This window comes from Morchella sextelata (assembly GCF_020137385.1).
Source record: "Morchella sextelata strain SCLS chromosome Unknown scls_21, whole genome shotgun sequence".
In the NCBI taxonomy this organism is placed as follows: Eukaryota; Fungi; Ascomycota; class Pezizomycetes; order Pezizales; family Morchellaceae; genus Morchella; species Morchella sextelata.
In genome coordinates, this window is record NW_025408636.1 from 283530 (window position 1) to 300895 (window position 17366).

General features: G+C 47.9%; 3 protein-coding genes across 3 annotated transcripts; all 3 read left to right on the top strand.

Annotated features, from left to right (window-relative positions):
- Positions 1 to 6123: 6123 nt before the first annotated feature.
- Positions 6124 to 6579, top strand: H6S33_006658 (uncharacterized protein; the record flags this gene model as incomplete). The annotated part of the gene is made up of 2 exons (XM_044838351.1): positions 6124 to 6301; positions 6500 to 6579. The coding sequence occupies 2 exons, from the start codon at positions 6124 to 6126 to the stop codon at positions 6577 to 6579; spliced, it is 258 nt and encodes an 85-aa protein (XP_044689476.1).
- A 4757-nt stretch (positions 6580 to 11336) lies between these two features.
- H6S33_006659 (uncharacterized protein) lies at positions 11337 to 14185 on the top strand (the record flags this gene model as incomplete). The annotated part of the gene is made up of 3 exons (XM_044838352.1): positions 11337 to 12451; positions 12655 to 14023; positions 14084 to 14185. 3 exons carry the CDS (start codon positions 11337 to 11339, stop codon positions 14183 to 14185), a joined length of 2586 nt encoding a protein of 861 aa, XP_044689477.1.
- Positions 14186 to 16073: 1888 nt separating this feature from the next.
- On the top strand, positions 16074 to 16599 carry H6S33_006660 (uncharacterized protein; the record flags this gene model as incomplete). Its single annotated transcript, XM_044838353.1, has 2 exons — positions 16074 to 16238; positions 16321 to 16599. 2 exons carry the CDS (start codon positions 16074 to 16076, stop codon positions 16597 to 16599), a joined length of 444 nt encoding a protein of 147 aa, XP_044689478.1.
- Positions 16600 to 17366: the final 767 nt, after the last annotated feature.

A 17366-nucleotide genomic window follows, 5' to 3' on the forward strand; every position in this document is an offset into this window, starting at 1 on the left:
GCAAGGAAAGCGAGTCGACTGAAACTAGCAAGTATCCAGGAAGAGCGGCTGCTGGAGCGATCTGTGAGCTGCGGTGCAAATAGGCTTTGGTTAGGCTGCAATTGTGCTACTATCATCAGCTGATATTTGGGGTCGAGCGGTATGCGCCTTGGAGTCACGGTTAGGGTTCTCAAGGCTTTCCAGTACTTACGTGGGGGTTCTGTACTTCTTTATTTGCTGTTGATGGCGACGATTTGTAGGATATTGATAGGTAGCTAGTATAGTGGGGAGAGGTTCCTAATTGTTGATTAGTTTATGGATTCATTAATTAATTGAGTATTTCCTTCATACCTACGTATCTGAAATGCTATAGTCGAAGATACGTTCTCTCAGATAAAGACCCGTCGTAGGATCAAATCATCAGTAATAATTCAGATATCATAAGCTTGTCTTTGCACATTGACGTTATAGCGTCAATTGGGCGATTTGCAGCACTCGTAAAGCAGGGCACTCCGAATCAGTACAAGCTTTATATACACCTCCGCCCCATGCAGGGACTCGTGCAGTCTGGCAAACCAGCGTCCTGTTGATCATTCCCCTTCACCGCGTCGCGTCGAGCAGTACCGGTACGGTACCATGAACACTCCGAAAACAAGATTTGTATATACGCCTGGCTCAATTGTATTGGGCGGCCCATAAGGCTACCATATTTCGACAATGATCCCAACGGCAATTGCGTAATTGCTGCGATCCGTTAATTACGCATTCTCGGCGGTGTTGGTAATGACCCACCGCCCGGGCGGGACATGCGATCATTGACAAGACCCATAGGTCGCGTCGTGAAATGTCACGACCTAGGACTTCGTACCTATATCCTAGGCGTAGGGCTGAGAGTTATTATCCTCTACTGAAAATACCCCTTCTTGGCGCCGATATATCGCGATAGGGCCTGCATGTAGGATAAGTTACAACCCCGCAGTTAATTGCGGACCTGCGCCATCAGTCTTCTCCCCGCGAATCAACGTCTTCCCGTCTACAGATCCACGGCTATGCCTTCCCACTTCGCCTTGAACTCACACACCCCCCCCCCCCCCCCCCGCGCAGTACATGCAGTGCAGATTCCAGGCAGTGCCTGTGTACCCAACGTCCGATCATGATCCGCCCTGCCAAACCACTACTGCTCAAGGGCTAATTAATTTAAGCTCGCGATCAAACATGCACAGCTGTACAGTACAACGTGCAACCGGGGAATGAGTGAGGGGTAACATAACCGCAACACCCAGATCCGTCTACTCTAGGTATGTAGCTAGGTAGGCTCTTCCGGGCGCTTCATGTTCGAGATCTCTCTATCGGCAGTCTTGGAATGTAGGAGTGATGACGGTAGTATTGAGTGGGTGCCGCAGCGCAATTTTATAGGTTGTAAGAAATTAACACATATATGCTTAACCGAGTCCAGCCGCTGCAACGTGTTGATAAAACACCTATGGGAATAACCCGCACTACAGCGTCCTAACTTCTGGCCCTGAGCTGGCCTCTTGGGTAGCTTAATCAATCAGGCCCCGCGCGCGAGGCCGAGAGTACCGGCTGGTGGTAGCATGCACAAAGGCACTATATGCAACGGGTTTCGACTGTCTATATAAGTATATATATCGATTTAGCTTTTGCCCCGAAGCCACATTTTTACGTACCTACGCTAGCTCTCAAATTCACGAGTCCTCAAGCCCCCAATTAATCAAGTCCTCAAATATAGGGTGCAGTGAGTACGTCTGTAGCTAGGAGTAGTACTTACAAACTGCCGTCGCGGTCAACTGATAGCGCCACAAAGCAAGTATGTTGTAGTACTTACATAATTACCTACCGTCGCGATCAACTGATAGCGCCACAAAGTGTAAATACATGTAATTATAAAGTCATTCCTGGGTTAAGCTACCTAACGACGTTACAACAGCTGCAGACCGCACATCCCCGCAGGGCTGAGGTTCTTACCATTGTTCTCTGCTAGATACTCTCGGGATCCCACATGAATTCAATCGCGTCCGCTCAGTTCAGTGTGAGCTGAACGACGCGTATGTCAGGAGGAGGGGTCGTTTCACGAAATCTGACACCACTACTTATAGCACTACTGACGTTGTAGATACATCTGACTAACCCTAACCCTGACTTGGGACCAGGCTATGGGACAGACTTTTTTGGAAACTTTTTTTTTATAGAGTTTGAAGGGTCGTTGAAGGTAGCAAGATTCCTTCATATGGGCATGCACAATCGTGATGAAATACTAAATCTACATGCAACGATACCAGTCTAGTCTAGGCATCTAGCGCTCAGAATGGTCAATGATCGATATTGCAAGATATTTTCTAAACTGGAGAATATGCGCTTGGCGTTGATTAAATCAAAACAAGGCAATTGGAGTAGGCTTTTTTGCGAGATTTGCGTTGAGGGAATAATAAATAAGACCTCTTGGGCGCGGTGTGAGTCAATTGGCCTCGTAAGATACTTTCATTGGGTAGCTAGCTCGGAGATGGGGGTCTTCTTGCATGGCTTCAAGATTGCTGTCTCCCAGCCCAACTCCCGCCATAAATAGCATCACGTGTACCTGAATTCACCGTTAATCAGTAAGATTGTCATGGACAGCGCTAGCTAGTACGTAGTTCAATTACTCACCGCTCTGCCCATAATCATTGTAGGTTTATCCGCTATCAAATTATCAGGATGCGAGCGTCCCGCCGGCGTGCACCGTATCGTGACCCATACTCTACTCAGAGTACCTTACGCGCTCGCGGGGGACAGGAGCTTTATATAACGGCGAGCAACCCGCCAAGCCACTCATGTATGTATAAGTGACAGCTGCGTGGAGTATTTATGGCTACATGTGGATATGTGTAGCTCGAGAAGGCCGGCGATTTAAGGTTTTCGCATGTAGGTGGGTATATGGTGCTTAGCGACGGGATTGTGCGCATAGCCAGGGGAGCAATTGAAATGATCGTCAATACTGCGAACTTTGGTTCCATGCCGGCGCAGCAAGCCTTCTTGACATGACGCGAAGATCACAGAGACGGGAGGATCACAGGGCCGGAATTGAGCGGCTTTTTCTTCCAAACGTGGAGGCGCGCCTTGCAATTGAGCTTCTTATCGCGGGCTTGTCAGTGAGTCAATTGAGATTCCGGCGACGCGCGATATATCGATATTATGCTATCTATTGCAATTATAGCCAAATTAAATGTCTAGGTAGACAGCTATGTAGAGAGCATGTGCCTATAGCTAGCTAGGATTGAGCTTCCCGCTGGGATTAGTAGGCCTCGACAAGGCGCTCGCGGTAAGTCTCTGTGGTATCATATGCTCAAACCAGGCGTCCTCTACATACCATGCCCCGAGTAACTTACGGCAATAAACGGGTATACCACCTGCTCTCGGTCTGTCCCCCGCATGCATCACTCGGTCAAAATTTCATGCATGCTCCCGTAATCTAGATTGCCTGATCGAATTGAGGGGAGCTGGGTCATGTCATATGAACTGCTTCTTATAAGAACTGTGAGGAATGTCAGAATAATTGTGTACGTCGTTGCTAGATGATAGTCGATACTGCCTAAGCTTCAATTCGATCTCTTGTCTGTCAGCGCTGGTCAGATACTTTCTACAGAGAGATAGTCTAGTGGGAATACTTGGACCGCCCGTCCCAGCCGTACATTCCTACGCCTCAACCAGTCGACATCTTGCATTTAGTCTGCCTACAGCTGAACTACAGCCCCCTCCTAGGGCGGTGAATAACACCTACGGGTCGAGATCGAGAGAAGCCTACATATTAGAGGAAGTATGGTCCTTATTGGGTACCTGGGCGCAGTCCGAGGGGCCTGAAAAGAGTCCTGCTCCTTTTACTAGTCAGAACACCACTGCAATTTCTGCCATCCTCATGTCTCTAGATTGTTTTTTCAAAGTTGTTCGAATATTGGCTGCTAGTAGCCTTGGGGGGGTAGGGAAGGGGCGCGGTCGTCTATCGCCTTGTTAGCTATCTCTTCATCTGCGCCCTAAAGTTAGTGCTAAGAGTGTATAATTTTACTCACAGATAGATCGATTTATCTTTCTTTCTTATCAACAAATCAATCTCTCATCAAGATTGCGACCCTCCGTCATAAGGTGGGCAGCATCGACAACGAACGCAGTACAGTGTGGACACAGTAGATGTCTTTTCATTACAGACTGCTCGGTCCCCGCTCGCGACTTATAGACGGTTGCTAGATGATCTAGCGATGTGTCCTTTGTCCAATCTCAGCTAGTTGGCTTTACACGCTGTCTTCATCTATCGCTGATATAATGACAGTACATACAGTACATACAGTACCTACACGCACATCTACACAGCCAGTAATACGTATGTAGCAAAATTGAAGACAAAGCACAGATATAGCGTCCAGTCCGTCCTCCCCATTGCATTCAACTTCCCAACAGCCGCATCGATCGCGCACTCATGGCCGTATCTCTCTAGCTCTTGTGAGGACCAATTGCAATCATTACTTAAATAATACTAGCCCGAATTGCAACACCGGCCCGAATTGGAACGCAATTATTACACACCGCCCGATCGGGACATGATCAACTAACCATCCCCTGTCGCTCTCAGCCACCAACCAAATCGGTATCTATATATTTCAAATGTGTCGAAAAACAACCCGTAGTCGACGCCACTATAACAACGAACGTCATAACATGTAGATTTAAAGTGGTTGTTCTCCCTCCTTCCCCGCAAATCGCAAATTATACCGGTCGGACCTGCATCTGGGAGACCTAAGCGCATGTCTGAGTGGAAGGTACCTAGGTATCTAGATCTAGAGCTAGATCTATAGAATTCTAGAAGACACATGCTCCAAATATCCGGCTCCATCGGTAGGAACCCTAATCCCCCCCCGGGGCCCAGTTCGTTGGGTCGGCGTCTTTACTTCAAGCCTTCAAGCCACAAAGCTACACCTACGTAGCTGACTTTTCAACTCATCATCGCACGCACAAAGTAGTCTTCCCCATTTGAAATCCTTCAAACAAACACCCCATCTATTTCGAATGAAAACAAGCTTTCTCCATCCCCATCTAACCGTCCCATTTCCTCCATTCCCCCGATAAAGGAACCCCCATCTACAAACCCCGGATTCCCAGGGTTAGGGTTCCCACGTTGCAATCCGGAACCGGACAAGGCACCGGTCGACAAATTAAACAACGTGCAACCCGGCACCGATTACAACGGGAACAAAAAGAGACGGAAGGTGGTGCCTAGAAACAGAAACAGAGCGGTCGGAGCCATGCTTGCCATGCGGAGAAGTGCGGACATTTCCGATGAGTAGCGTGGGGAGGAACCTTTTTGGGGAGCTTGGAGTTTTTTTGTTGCGGTTTGGAGGTATGGGGATCGGGATATGACGTAGAGTATTTGGACATTCATCCTCACTCGACTAGGTCACACCAGATTCTTTCTTCGCTCATGACTAACCAGGCCAGCTTGGGGATACATAATTGCCAACAGCTATGAAAACGCCAATAACCGATCACAGCGCAACACACCCTACCAACCAATCGCGCATGAGCCAAGCCAAGCCGATACATCTATATTCTTAATATTAAAATTTAGCGTACATACCATACGTACAGATACCAAGAACCAGATGTGCTGTCTCGGCCAAGCTTTTGCACAGAGATCGTGGAGGAAAGCTTATCGAGACCCCGGTGATGGCGGCTGAATTTAGGGATTTCATTGTTCCCGACAATTATGGGACCCACGGTGGCGGGACTGGATGTTTGCGGACGGTCCTTGGCGGGGAGAGGGTGTTTTCTTATTATTGAACTTCAGAATCGATACGGGATAGGTTTCCTTGATGGAGTGAACTCCTTGATGAGGCGGTATTTGTGTTGTTGAAGGGAGACAATGAAAGGGCATGACATGACGTGGGGATCATGAATGAATAGGTAGATAGACCAACGGCTTGACCGGCAGGATCATGTCTGTTTAGGTGACTATAAAGCCAGAGACATTCTTCTCCATTACTCTCACCAATCCAATCACTCCAGCAGCAGCATCATCATCACAACCACACAATAGTACAAACAAATACACAAGCACAGCAATCCAACCAATAACACATACTCACAGCCAAAATCAGAAACATGCAATTCTCCACCTCAAAAAGTCTCATCCTCGCCCTCTGCTTCTTCCTCTCCCTCCTCTCGGTCTCGGATGCATTCCCCATTCTGCCACTTCCCAGCATAGTCCCCCAGGAGTTGAAAAATCTCTATATCATCTTGTCCGCGTCGACTGCAAACTTCATCGCCCAAGCCGTCACCTGTATGATATCCCACCCAGCCCCTCCCCGTTTTTCCCCCTCGTAAACAAAAGCATCCCACTAATACTTTTTTTTTTTTTTGCACCATAGACAGTTGCACGACCACCCTCCTCAAATGCACCAAAAAGGCGAAACTGAGTCAAGCTCAGTGCGTAGCTAACTATGACTATTGTCTTAATATTGCCGAATACCTCAACCAGATCTTCTCGGCACCCTAGTGGCGCCAATTGGAAACATAGCGGTCTTAGAGTTCGACCAAAGGGGAGCGGTGGCAAGTTAGTTCTTTTCCTGATATTGGTCGGGTCTGGAGGGATTTGTCGGACGAGTTACATGTATCAGATCTTTGGATGGGGGCTGTATTGAGAGCCTAGCTATTTATGTAAGCCCAATTAAGTGGGATATGGGAGGAGGTGCGGGGAACAATCAAACATGTATTCTTTCTTTAAGAAACTCAATAATAACAATCACTCGTTACATTAATTCTGTCTTTTTCCGGCCCTATCGAGCTAGAAAAACCGCCTCGCAATCCCAGTCCGTGCCGACCAATACTGCCCTTCCTGCGCACAAGCACCATCAAGCATCGACCGTGCAACACTAGGCTCCGATTGTGGGTCCATAGACGGATTCCCAGTTCTTAAGTACCGTACCGTTCGTTATTGTTCTCCAAGTTAGAGTTGTGCATGTAGCCGGTTTTGATATTCGCACCGTTTATAACTAACTCTGCTGTTTCATGCATGGCTTGGCAATGGCTTGGCAATGGCTTGTTTCATGATATGCGGTTTGATGTATATAGACATATCGTTACGCGTCGCCCCCGGGGGAGCTCGACACCGTTCTGCGGTTAGCTAGGCTGTGGTGGAGGTGGTAGTGCCATCGGTTGATGTGGCTCTGGAGAGAGGAGCTGTGGGTGGTGGTGGTTGGGTGGTTTTTTGTTAAGTTGGATTCCATCGAAAGTACGTAGGTAGGAAGTTTAAATATGGCCCTGTATGAGGCGATGGAGAGCTAAAGGGTCAATAGTAGATGGGGTGACATGGAGGCGTGGTTGACTATGGAGTAGGCCTGCTGTAGTAGTTGGAGTATGTGGTTGTTGAAGCGTGGTGGTTGTGAGGCTGAGTGGAAAGCATTTGGTCTTGGCTTGTAATGTGGTCTTTTACTGCTCGTCTATTGTACGTCAATTTAGTTAGGGACACGTTTACATGTGTAGTGCGATCTCATCTATGTCCAATAGAGCTCTTTCCTCGAGAATTGTTTATAATCAAGATCTAGGGCTTATCCAGAAGATCGAGGTTTCCCTTGCTTTCTGTTCCATACTGGTAAGTGGGCCATGGGCGGATAGATTTCTTTGAACGCAACAAGCACTTCTTCTGCTCCATACGATCCAGGCACTGATTCATCTTATCCTAGAGCAAATATGAAGCTAAAGTAAATTAGACAGCTTGAAATGTGGGTTAGCGCGATGCCCGCGGGAAGGCTTGATCATGGAATATCACTCGTGTGGTAGCCAGGGCTTTGTGGTTATGGGCTCGGTGTGCAAGCTTCGGTCCGACGGACCAGAAATAAGAACTACCCTGGACACACCTGCATAGATTTATTGCAACCGTAATTCTAGTGGTCGGAGGGGTTTTCTGATCGATTGGTTGAGTGATTCATCAAGGCGTTTTTCTGACCATCTGGTCAATACATTTAGATAATCCTCGAGGCTGGCCACATTTATCTATACCTATTTAACACATGTAGTTACTTTGAGTGCCGCCACATATTCCTTGTTTTTCTGTGAAGTTGATTTACAATGGCCAATTCTGCTTCCGACTCATGCATCCGGATCTATTCAACACATTGGCACATTACTTGACTTCAGAGTTTACGAATATCCAGTTATTCTCACCGCCGTGTCCCTATCTACCTTGTTAGTCTTTATCTGAATACACGCGCACCCCTGGGTATGCCGCTTCGATCTTAATTGCTTCGGCGCGACTCCAAAATACGGTCGGTCGGGTTGATAGCAAGGTCGCTCCCTGCGAACATTCGAAAATATGTGTGGTATTCGGTACGTATATATACTAGAACGCATGCGTACAGCCTATAATACAGTGTTAATTGATTGTATTTGTATTATACTCAACTTCCAAGAAGCCTCTGCCATGGAAGCTTAAAGGGCCAAAATCCCCCGAGGACGGCATGGCATCCCGGACCTCACCTCACTCTACTTTACACTTCGTTGTCGATCATCACGCACAACCCCTGGCACCGCGTTCCACCTATATTACATCAGTGCATTGCACCACCCCACAAAAAAAAAGTGACATAGTAAGAGAATTTTCTTTCTCAATTTACCCAGTGAGCACGAAGAGGCTAACTAACAAAGAGACATTGGGTTATTACTCACCTTGGGTTGGTACTCCGTTCCATCGGGTAACTATAGTTGATGCACATATGCAGATCGTCGATCTGGTATTGGTTTGCAAGGGTGCGGTTCGGCGCTTTGAACAGATCAGGACCGAGTTGGTTGCTGCGAAAAATTTAAAGACCTGGAGGCAGATGAGGAGGTGGATGAGCGGGGGATGGATATCTACCTATGTGCGCATGCCAGATGGGTGTGGCGTTGTGTCGCAACGGAGGCTGAGAACATCGAGATTTCTCTGCAGAGCCTCTTTTTCGTAATTCTTTCGCACAGTTTTATCCATTTCCATCAGCAACTGCGTCTCACTCAGAACACTGATCTGAGAAAAAATTGGCGCTCGGGCCTGCGGACCAATGCCGCAAGGCAATCAACCACTATTAGACCTTCCTGTAGCGGTTGGGATCAGCCACATGTGTTCCTACGAGTGATTCTCCGTGATATTTGCATACTGGGCAGCTAGCTAGATAGCTAGAGTAGCTAGTAACATTTGCCAACGGTTATTCCGTGTCTCACCCAACCAACTGGCGAGAAAATGAATGGTGGAATCTGAGATTTCTGGAAGAAATCACACCTGCCTGCTACCTGACGACTCGGAGTAACGTTCATCACCGACTGGCTGGATGGGCTGGACCGTGACGTTTTTGATATGATCCGCAGTGGACATATACTTCTTACTCGGGTTATCTAAAGGCAGGTATCAAGCCCACCAATTCAAACCGGCCAGCGTGAGGTATGTATGTATATTAAAACATTTTATTGCCCCTCACGGTCGATGTGACGCAGTAATACGAGTATTCTGTTTGAATTTCTGCCCTCGTTGACGTTTTTATGATTACAACAGTAATGTGTCGTTTTCACATGCTCCTTAGTGCGATCTCATATCACCAGTAATTCTCTCGAGTGATCCTTCATGACCCATGAGTATCTCACCTAACCCTATGCTTAATTTAGAGTATACTACTAGGTTAATTTGGCGAAGCTGTTTGTGGAGTGACGTCGGGCTTGCTAGCAAGATGTAGATGATGGATACATGGCACCTGTAAGTCTACGGAAATCTCCGGTTATGCTTATGGAACTTCTAATTCGGAGATAGGGCCGTGAGCAGACGGGATTGGTGTTCCGTGAGAGTGGATGTGGGATAAAATCGGGTTTTGTATAGCCCAGAGTGAGGGGAGAGTGAGGGTTATGGCAACAGCGGCAAGTAACCTACCCCATGGATTGTGGGGGAGAATTGGTTCGTGATTGGGCGATATCCATCCAGTGTTGATAGAGAGTCCAAATGCTGTCGTTATCAAAAGAACCGTCAAGCACAGTAAGTTAGTAGAGTAGCTCGGCTTTGAGAATCTCAAGAATCATCCATCCAGAATTAAATAAGGAAGAGAAAATTGCCGTTCGTGGTGCGTGCCTGCATCATACCCTGTCAAACCGGGGAACCAAAGAGGGCAGGCGGCAAAGCATGATCTCTTGGAGTTTAAAAACCAAGTTTCCTCCATAACGAAGCCAGAGAGAGAGAAAGAAAAAAACAGTTAATAACCAATGGCTGAAACAATGCAATTCTCGAGGGCAAGCTGCCCAGCCAGACATGTTTTCGTGGGGGCTGTGTCCAAGGGAAGGGTTATTCCTTTCTATTTTAGCGGCAGAGACAGTTTCGACAGGGGACAAGGATGGCGCTACGGCCCGAAGAGGAAATGGCCACCGCTGGACAGGAGGCTGCCAAAGGTCACAGAGATGATGAGGTGAGAGAAGGTGAGAGGGTGAGAGTGAAAGGTTGAGCCGAAGGATGATACCTAGCGACAGGACAGCTGAGAGTCGAAGAAGCATGTTCTTTTTTCTTTCTTCTGGAGGGGGGAGGGTGTATGTTTCCCACCTTGTTTGCTTTCTCCTCGACCTCCTTCTTCCCCTTGACTGGACTTTCGGATCTGTACCCTGGCTGGCGACTAGGATGATACGCCTAGTGTATCTTTTTGCTGCTGTTGTGCCATTCGCTGGGGCGGGAAGTGTGCAGGAGCTCAAGAGAGAGTTCAGTTAGCATGCAGAGTAGCGGGTGGAGCGGAGCCAATAGCGAACGAGAGGGGGGGTGTCCCTAACCCTCTTAAAATTCTGTAAAGGCAAGCCCTGGGCTTCTCTGCTTACGCTCGTATGCTCTATGCGCCCCTGCCCACTACCACTACTACCACCACCCCCCATCGCCTAGCCAACTTCACCTCGCAAGGTGTGTGTGTGTGTGTGTTCAACTGTGTGGGAGTGTGTTCTCTGCTAAATCTAATTCATTTCACACAAAGGGGAAAAAAATAATCAACCGGGATTATATTAATATTTTCTCGAATTCGTTCCTATTCCTCACACATCTGTCGAACTGCAGAAAGAAGAAACAGGTAACATACCTATTCTCACCGGTCGCTTACTCCGTTCCATTCAGTACCAGCTCGTTTGATACAGACAACAACAACATCACCCACTGTCACCCATCATCGCCGCCCACACCACCTTTATCCCCCTCGAGGTAAGGGGACATTCTTGCTCCCTTTCACCCCATCATTATCACCACCGGGCCTTACAACCATCAACCCTCGCCTAGAGCGTTCTCACCGTCAACCCCCCCCCCCCTCGACTCTCGCCCTTAAGGGCTGACCGTAATGGAGAACCGCTTCTCTCGCGCTTCCTCTCAACGGTCGGCTACTGCCAGTGACCTCGACGATGCTCTCTATCCTGTCTACACCCAGTATCGACCAGGTCAATCACTAGGAATATCAACATCTGGTCGTCGTCCAGCTCCTTCACCATCACGCGATTACCAACAGGCCCGTCCAAGTAGCCCCGAAGATGTGTTCGCCGACCCAGCCGACTCGCCTCCCCCCTCGCCAAGCGGGTCTGCATTCTACTCGAGTTCCATTGTTACACCAACTCCCTCGGTTCGCCGTCCGTCCTTGTCGTTATCGTCACGACGTTCCCCGAGTCCGTTGCCAGGTGGTGGTGGTACCGGGTATTACCAACACCACAGAATATCACAGTCGTTGACACCTTCCGTTAGATCTTCGTCTTCGTCAACATATGGACATGGAGCCCCTCTTAATAGATCTAACACTACAGGAACTACTGGAACTGGTTACTCGACACTATCATCGATACCTTCTAACCTATCTGACTCGACGGCCGCAGGAGTAGCACCGCGATGGAATTATGGGGGACATCAACAGAATATATACCCAGAGTCGATAAATACTCAGGGGTCCGTTGTGCCTGAGGAGGAAGATGGCGGGATGGATGATCCTTTTGCGGACGATTTTGGGATACCTGTGAATGATGGGTTTGCGCCACACAGGCCGCCGCCGGCGGTGGTGTTCCCCTCTGGTGCTAGTAGTTTGAGGAACGTGGAGCCGCCGCCGTATACAAAGTATCCCGACCAGCCAAAGCCGGAGGTTGTGGGGGTGCCACTGAGGCTACAGGTGTCGAATGGGGATTCGGGGATTGATGTGGGTCGGGACGAGGAGGATGAGGAGGAACGGAGGAGGAGAGCAGGGGCATTGGCCGCAACTGGGGCGGTTGGATTGTTGGCTGCAAATAGGGATCAGGGAGGAGATGGAGGAGAGCCGGATGATGGAGGTGGAGGGCATCTCAAGGAGTGGGATGAAAAGAGGTGGATGGGATTCAGGACAAAGACAGTCCTGATGGGAGTAGCGATTGCGATCGTGATACTCCTAGCTGTAGGGTTGGGAGTTGGCTTGGGTGTAGGGTTACACCACGCACAAGCGTAAGAATGGCTTTTTTTATAGATTTTTATCTATCATAGCCTTTTGCGGGAACAGAGCGAGCTCCAGTTTTCAGCAACCTGGATGGTGCCAATGCCTTATTTACCATGCAGGTAACGGAGAACTGGAACTGGCTCTGTTTGCGCAAAGGCTCATTTTAGGCTCTTCCATATTTTTCATTGGCACTGTAACTAACACATCCCAGTCCAACAGCAACAGCAACCGTTTACCCAGAGCCTACGACTGAGGTTCCACCAACCTCTGAGGAGACTGGCCCACCGCTATCAAGTCCTAATGACACCTTTCCCGTAATCCCCACCGGCACCGCTCTGATCGACCCTATTCTCCTCTCCGAAAAATCCACTTCTTGTGATATTTCAGCCCAAGATGCATCCTCGCCTGGCTGGTTTGGCATGGGTGCTAGTCTCCTCTGGTCCTGTGCCTACGATCAAGATGACACCAACGAAGCTCTAACGTGGCGTTTTGAGCGGGGTCCAGTCAACCTTACCAACATGGAGCTCTTTCCCAGTGAACCCGATTTTCTCCGCGGCGCAGAATATGGCGAGGGAGCCTGGGGAGGCTACGTGGTTAGTTCTGCAGAGGGAATTACAAAGTGGGAGATTGGCGACGATATGATGGAAGTTACTGTTAATGGGGACGTAGTGGAGTACTCGGGTAAGCCGTCGTGGAGGGATGGAACACAAAATCAAGTGTTTTGGAAGATCCCATTTGCGTTTTATAATACGACGGAGGCTAGTCATAATAAGGGCAGGAAAAAACAGCTTGCAGGGAGGAGTCCTACCGCACATGAGTTGGGTACAAGGTCTACTGGAAATAGGTTGTGGGGCAGAGGAGATCACCCATTAGACGACAGCTACAAATTTGGGATCCTGTTCAATAAGACAGTGATCATCAAGCAGTCAACCATTGACGAGAATATCGCCCGAGACGACAACATCATCAAATCTGGAAATGGTACCGCCCTATACCCGGGTGAAATAGTATGGAAATGTGTATGGGAAAAGACCCTCCTCGAAGTTGAAGTGATGCCCGATGTTCCCTCTACAGCGGTCACAAAGGAGAAGGAAACACATGACGATAAAGACGAAAACGATAATGGATATGATAGTGATGACGACGATCATACCACATGCTCCACGTCAACCACAGCAACCCCAACAATGTCTGCAAACACATCATTCACCAAAACCAATGAACAGCACCCACCCCCAACCGGATGCAATTTCGAACCCGATTGCCCCCACTTTGACGACGGCGAAGACCACAGCTTCCCCAGCTTCCCCAGCATCCCCCCACCACCGCCCCCAAGCCATCAGCACAACACGGACGACTTCTTTGGCCTTAAACCCCCAAAACCCACCGAAACCCCCACCACCAACGGTAATCTCACCCGTAAACTCCGCCTGAAACGCCACGTCGAACGCTCAACACCCACCTCGTACCCGCTGAAAGTCAACATCAAGGAGTCTCGCCCCAGCAGCTCGCGACTCCGACGACTGTTGGGAATGGATTTGACAGATCCGGACCCGAATGGGCGTGCAAACCTTGGTGAGGTGAGGTGTACGCAGTATGTGGTTACTATAAAGGGAGGGTTGACACCGCTTGTGGATAAGGACACAGGGGAAGGATATGTGATACTCGACGAGAAGCCGAATTCAAAAGGAAGGCTCCGGGAGAGGGACGATAGCACCTGCTATTGTAAGTGGGATTCGTGAAGCGTTACAAGTGGGGAGGGTATCCTGGTTGGTTCGGTTGTTCGATTGCTTTTTTTTTTATATATATTGGTTTAAGGTGTCTTGGTGTAATTTGGACGGAGTTATGGGTGATATACTATTCTCTAAGGAAGAGCAGGACTTATTTTTGTCGTGGCGAGTGATGTTTGGGGGACCTGAATACATGAGATGGATAAGATAAAGATAAGATAAAAGATGGTAGTATGAAAGATCAAGATCATGATCATGATAAAGATAAGACGCTTGGGCTCGTGCAGGGCTTAAGGTTAGTACTCACCTCCAGTCCCACCCCTGTGGATCTATGCTTACCTTTATCTTAGTTATATCACTACCGAGTGCATTGAAGGAAGGGCATACAAAAATTCTAGTTAGCCAATTAGCTAGCTAGACCATCTCGTCTCCGGGCTGGCTCCCGCTTCGCGATACTTTTTTACTCCTAATGGTTACATTCCTTTCACTCAATCATTCATTTTGGGGGCTTATGGACTTCTTTTCTTTCCTGGTGAGGCGGTTACCTTCGTTTTAGTATCTCTTTTTTTAAACTACTTTTTATATATGTTATTTCCTTGCGGAGTACTCTTTCTTTTCGGTGTTTAGCATATCGGATACCTATGTTTCTTTTGAGTTTTGGGTGGTCTTTTGTTTCGATTGGGTTTCTTTTTTTTATTTTCTTTTCGGGAATATCTTTTTTTAGGGCCCGTTTGGAAGCCACCCAAATCATGGTTGCAACGCCCTAAACATGATCCCGGGACCGATTGTGATTTGGGGGGTGGGAGCTGTTTGGATACACCATTTGAAGAGCCTGGGAACCATGATTCTTGTAATTCTACTTTTTCTCTATTGCAACGCAATTGCATTCCACATCTTCGTTGCAACTGACATGCCCCACCAAAATATACCCAACCTCAATATAAATTTTGATGTGGTGAGCCGTTGCTACGCAGTACTGTCAAGGCTTCGATTCAGAGGTGTTTGGCTCACCAAATCATGAATTGGGCAGATTGCGAATCGGCGAGGATGCGGTTGCCACACCGGCGTTCCTCCTCACTCGCCAAAAAATAAAGTCTGGGGTGAATTAAGTACCTGGCCGAATGGCTGCACTTATTTCACCGCCAGACTTTATTTTTTGGCGAGTACAGTCGTTCGCCGATATAACGAATACCAAAAAAGCCACAAATTTGCTATAACGAACGGGTTTCGGTGATCCGAATCTAAATTTCACATAGAAACTTGCCTGCTATACCGAATAATCTGCTGTATTGAACGGAAAACTTTGGAATATGCACGTTCGTTATATCGGCGGACGACTGTAGTTAGTACCGCCAAAACTCGATAAATTGGCTATCTCCGGCCAGGGATTATCTCTTTAACGATTGGTTGAACGCTATTGATCAGCCTCAGAAGTGACCATTAGTAGTAATTTTGATCTTGCATGCATAGCCAATTTCTCGAGTTTTGGCGGTACTCGAATCCCGGCGGATGGGCGCAAGCATATGGCAAAATGGTAACCACAACCATTGCAACGGCCGAAATCTTGCGCCCAGGCGAAGAGGGTTACGAAGAGATTTTTTTTTTTTTTTAATTCATTAATTGGGTTACGAAGAGAGCCTCGAGCGTCAAAAGAGACAGAGAGAGCAGGGACCAGAGGAAAAGCAGAAACAGGAGAAGCAATATCACGAGAGCAGGAAATGGGCAAATGGAGACAGGACAATGCACCATATATACCCTCTAGAGCAACCGGGCCAACGCCTCCGTACCAGAACACACCTTACCAACCCCGCTACAACTGGCTTTTAATTTCCACGACTATTCGGAATCGGACAATCTCGATCTAATATATATAACCACAATAAACCACATATTTCAAGCCATGATTAACGAATACAGCCGCCATCCCCGCGCTGAAGGCAGTAAAAACCTCGACAACAGTGATATTATTGCTATTGTGGGAATCTTTGCGTCTGTTATCGCGACAGTTTTTGGCGTGTGGTTTCTGGATAATCTTCGGAGAAGGTTTAGAAGGTCAGCAGCGGACGTAAGGGCTTTAAACTTTCTCTTCACCTAAATGTGTATACGAATGTACAGTGAGAGCTAAACTCTACATTCTGCCATTGTAGCATGAAGAATCAACTGAAGGTCTCGAAGCAAATGTTCATCAGGTCCCATCATCTCGCGAGCCCCGTTCAGCCTCCGTTATCCCCCGACAAGACCCGGGGCCTTCGACTATTCAACCTGTACAAATATCACGGGCAATGACAATGGCCATATTATCGGCACCCGAGGGGAACGTATCCCCATCGCACCCGCGAACAGACCCGGTCCACCGGCTTGAGGCTGGAATAAACAAGCCAAAGCGAGCCTATACCTGGACTGCAGACAAAACGAATTTGTATTGAGAGCTATAATGTCAACGGACACCCCTATCGTGGGGAAGCCTTGCAATGTCACGGAGTGATTTGGGGACACCCATAGCCCAACTTTCGTTAATGTATTTTTTTTATTATATAGATCAACTCAGTTTTACCTGCTCTTTCATCCTATCTGCTTGGAATTTTAAAATCGTTGCTTTGTTGAGTTATAAAGATTCTGAATTCGAGGCAACGTGAGATTCAGGGAGCAAAAAGCACCACCAACTCTAATCTACAATATTGTGACCCTTTGGTCAGGTTTAGGGTTATATGTGTTTCGAGGCAACGTGAGATTTGTCAGGTTTAGGGTTATATGTATTTCGAGGCAGCGTGAGATTCAGGGAGCAAACAGCACCACCCACTCTAATCTACAATATTTGTGACCCTTTGGTACCAACCCGCCCACAACGCTCCACCTGCAATGATATCTTGCAGCGCTTGTGTATATATATTATCGAGTGAAAGGACAACCTCATTGGCACGCCATAGCGTCAGCTGCATGCGAGACAACCTCCATTGGACATCAAGCATTGCGGCTCTTGCCCATATTTTGTTTGATTTTTCGTCAAAAACACTGCCGTCCCTCAAATTCGCAGCCTTGTTTTCGCGACTTTCCTATCTGCAGATATAAGTCTACGGGAGGAACAGGTATTTTTATACGCCTGATAGGCGGAATCAAAGCTTTTATTGTTTAGCCTTGCGTCTCAAAAAAGCTCAAAATTGGCCTGTTTTGGGCGAAATCCCGACTTTTACTC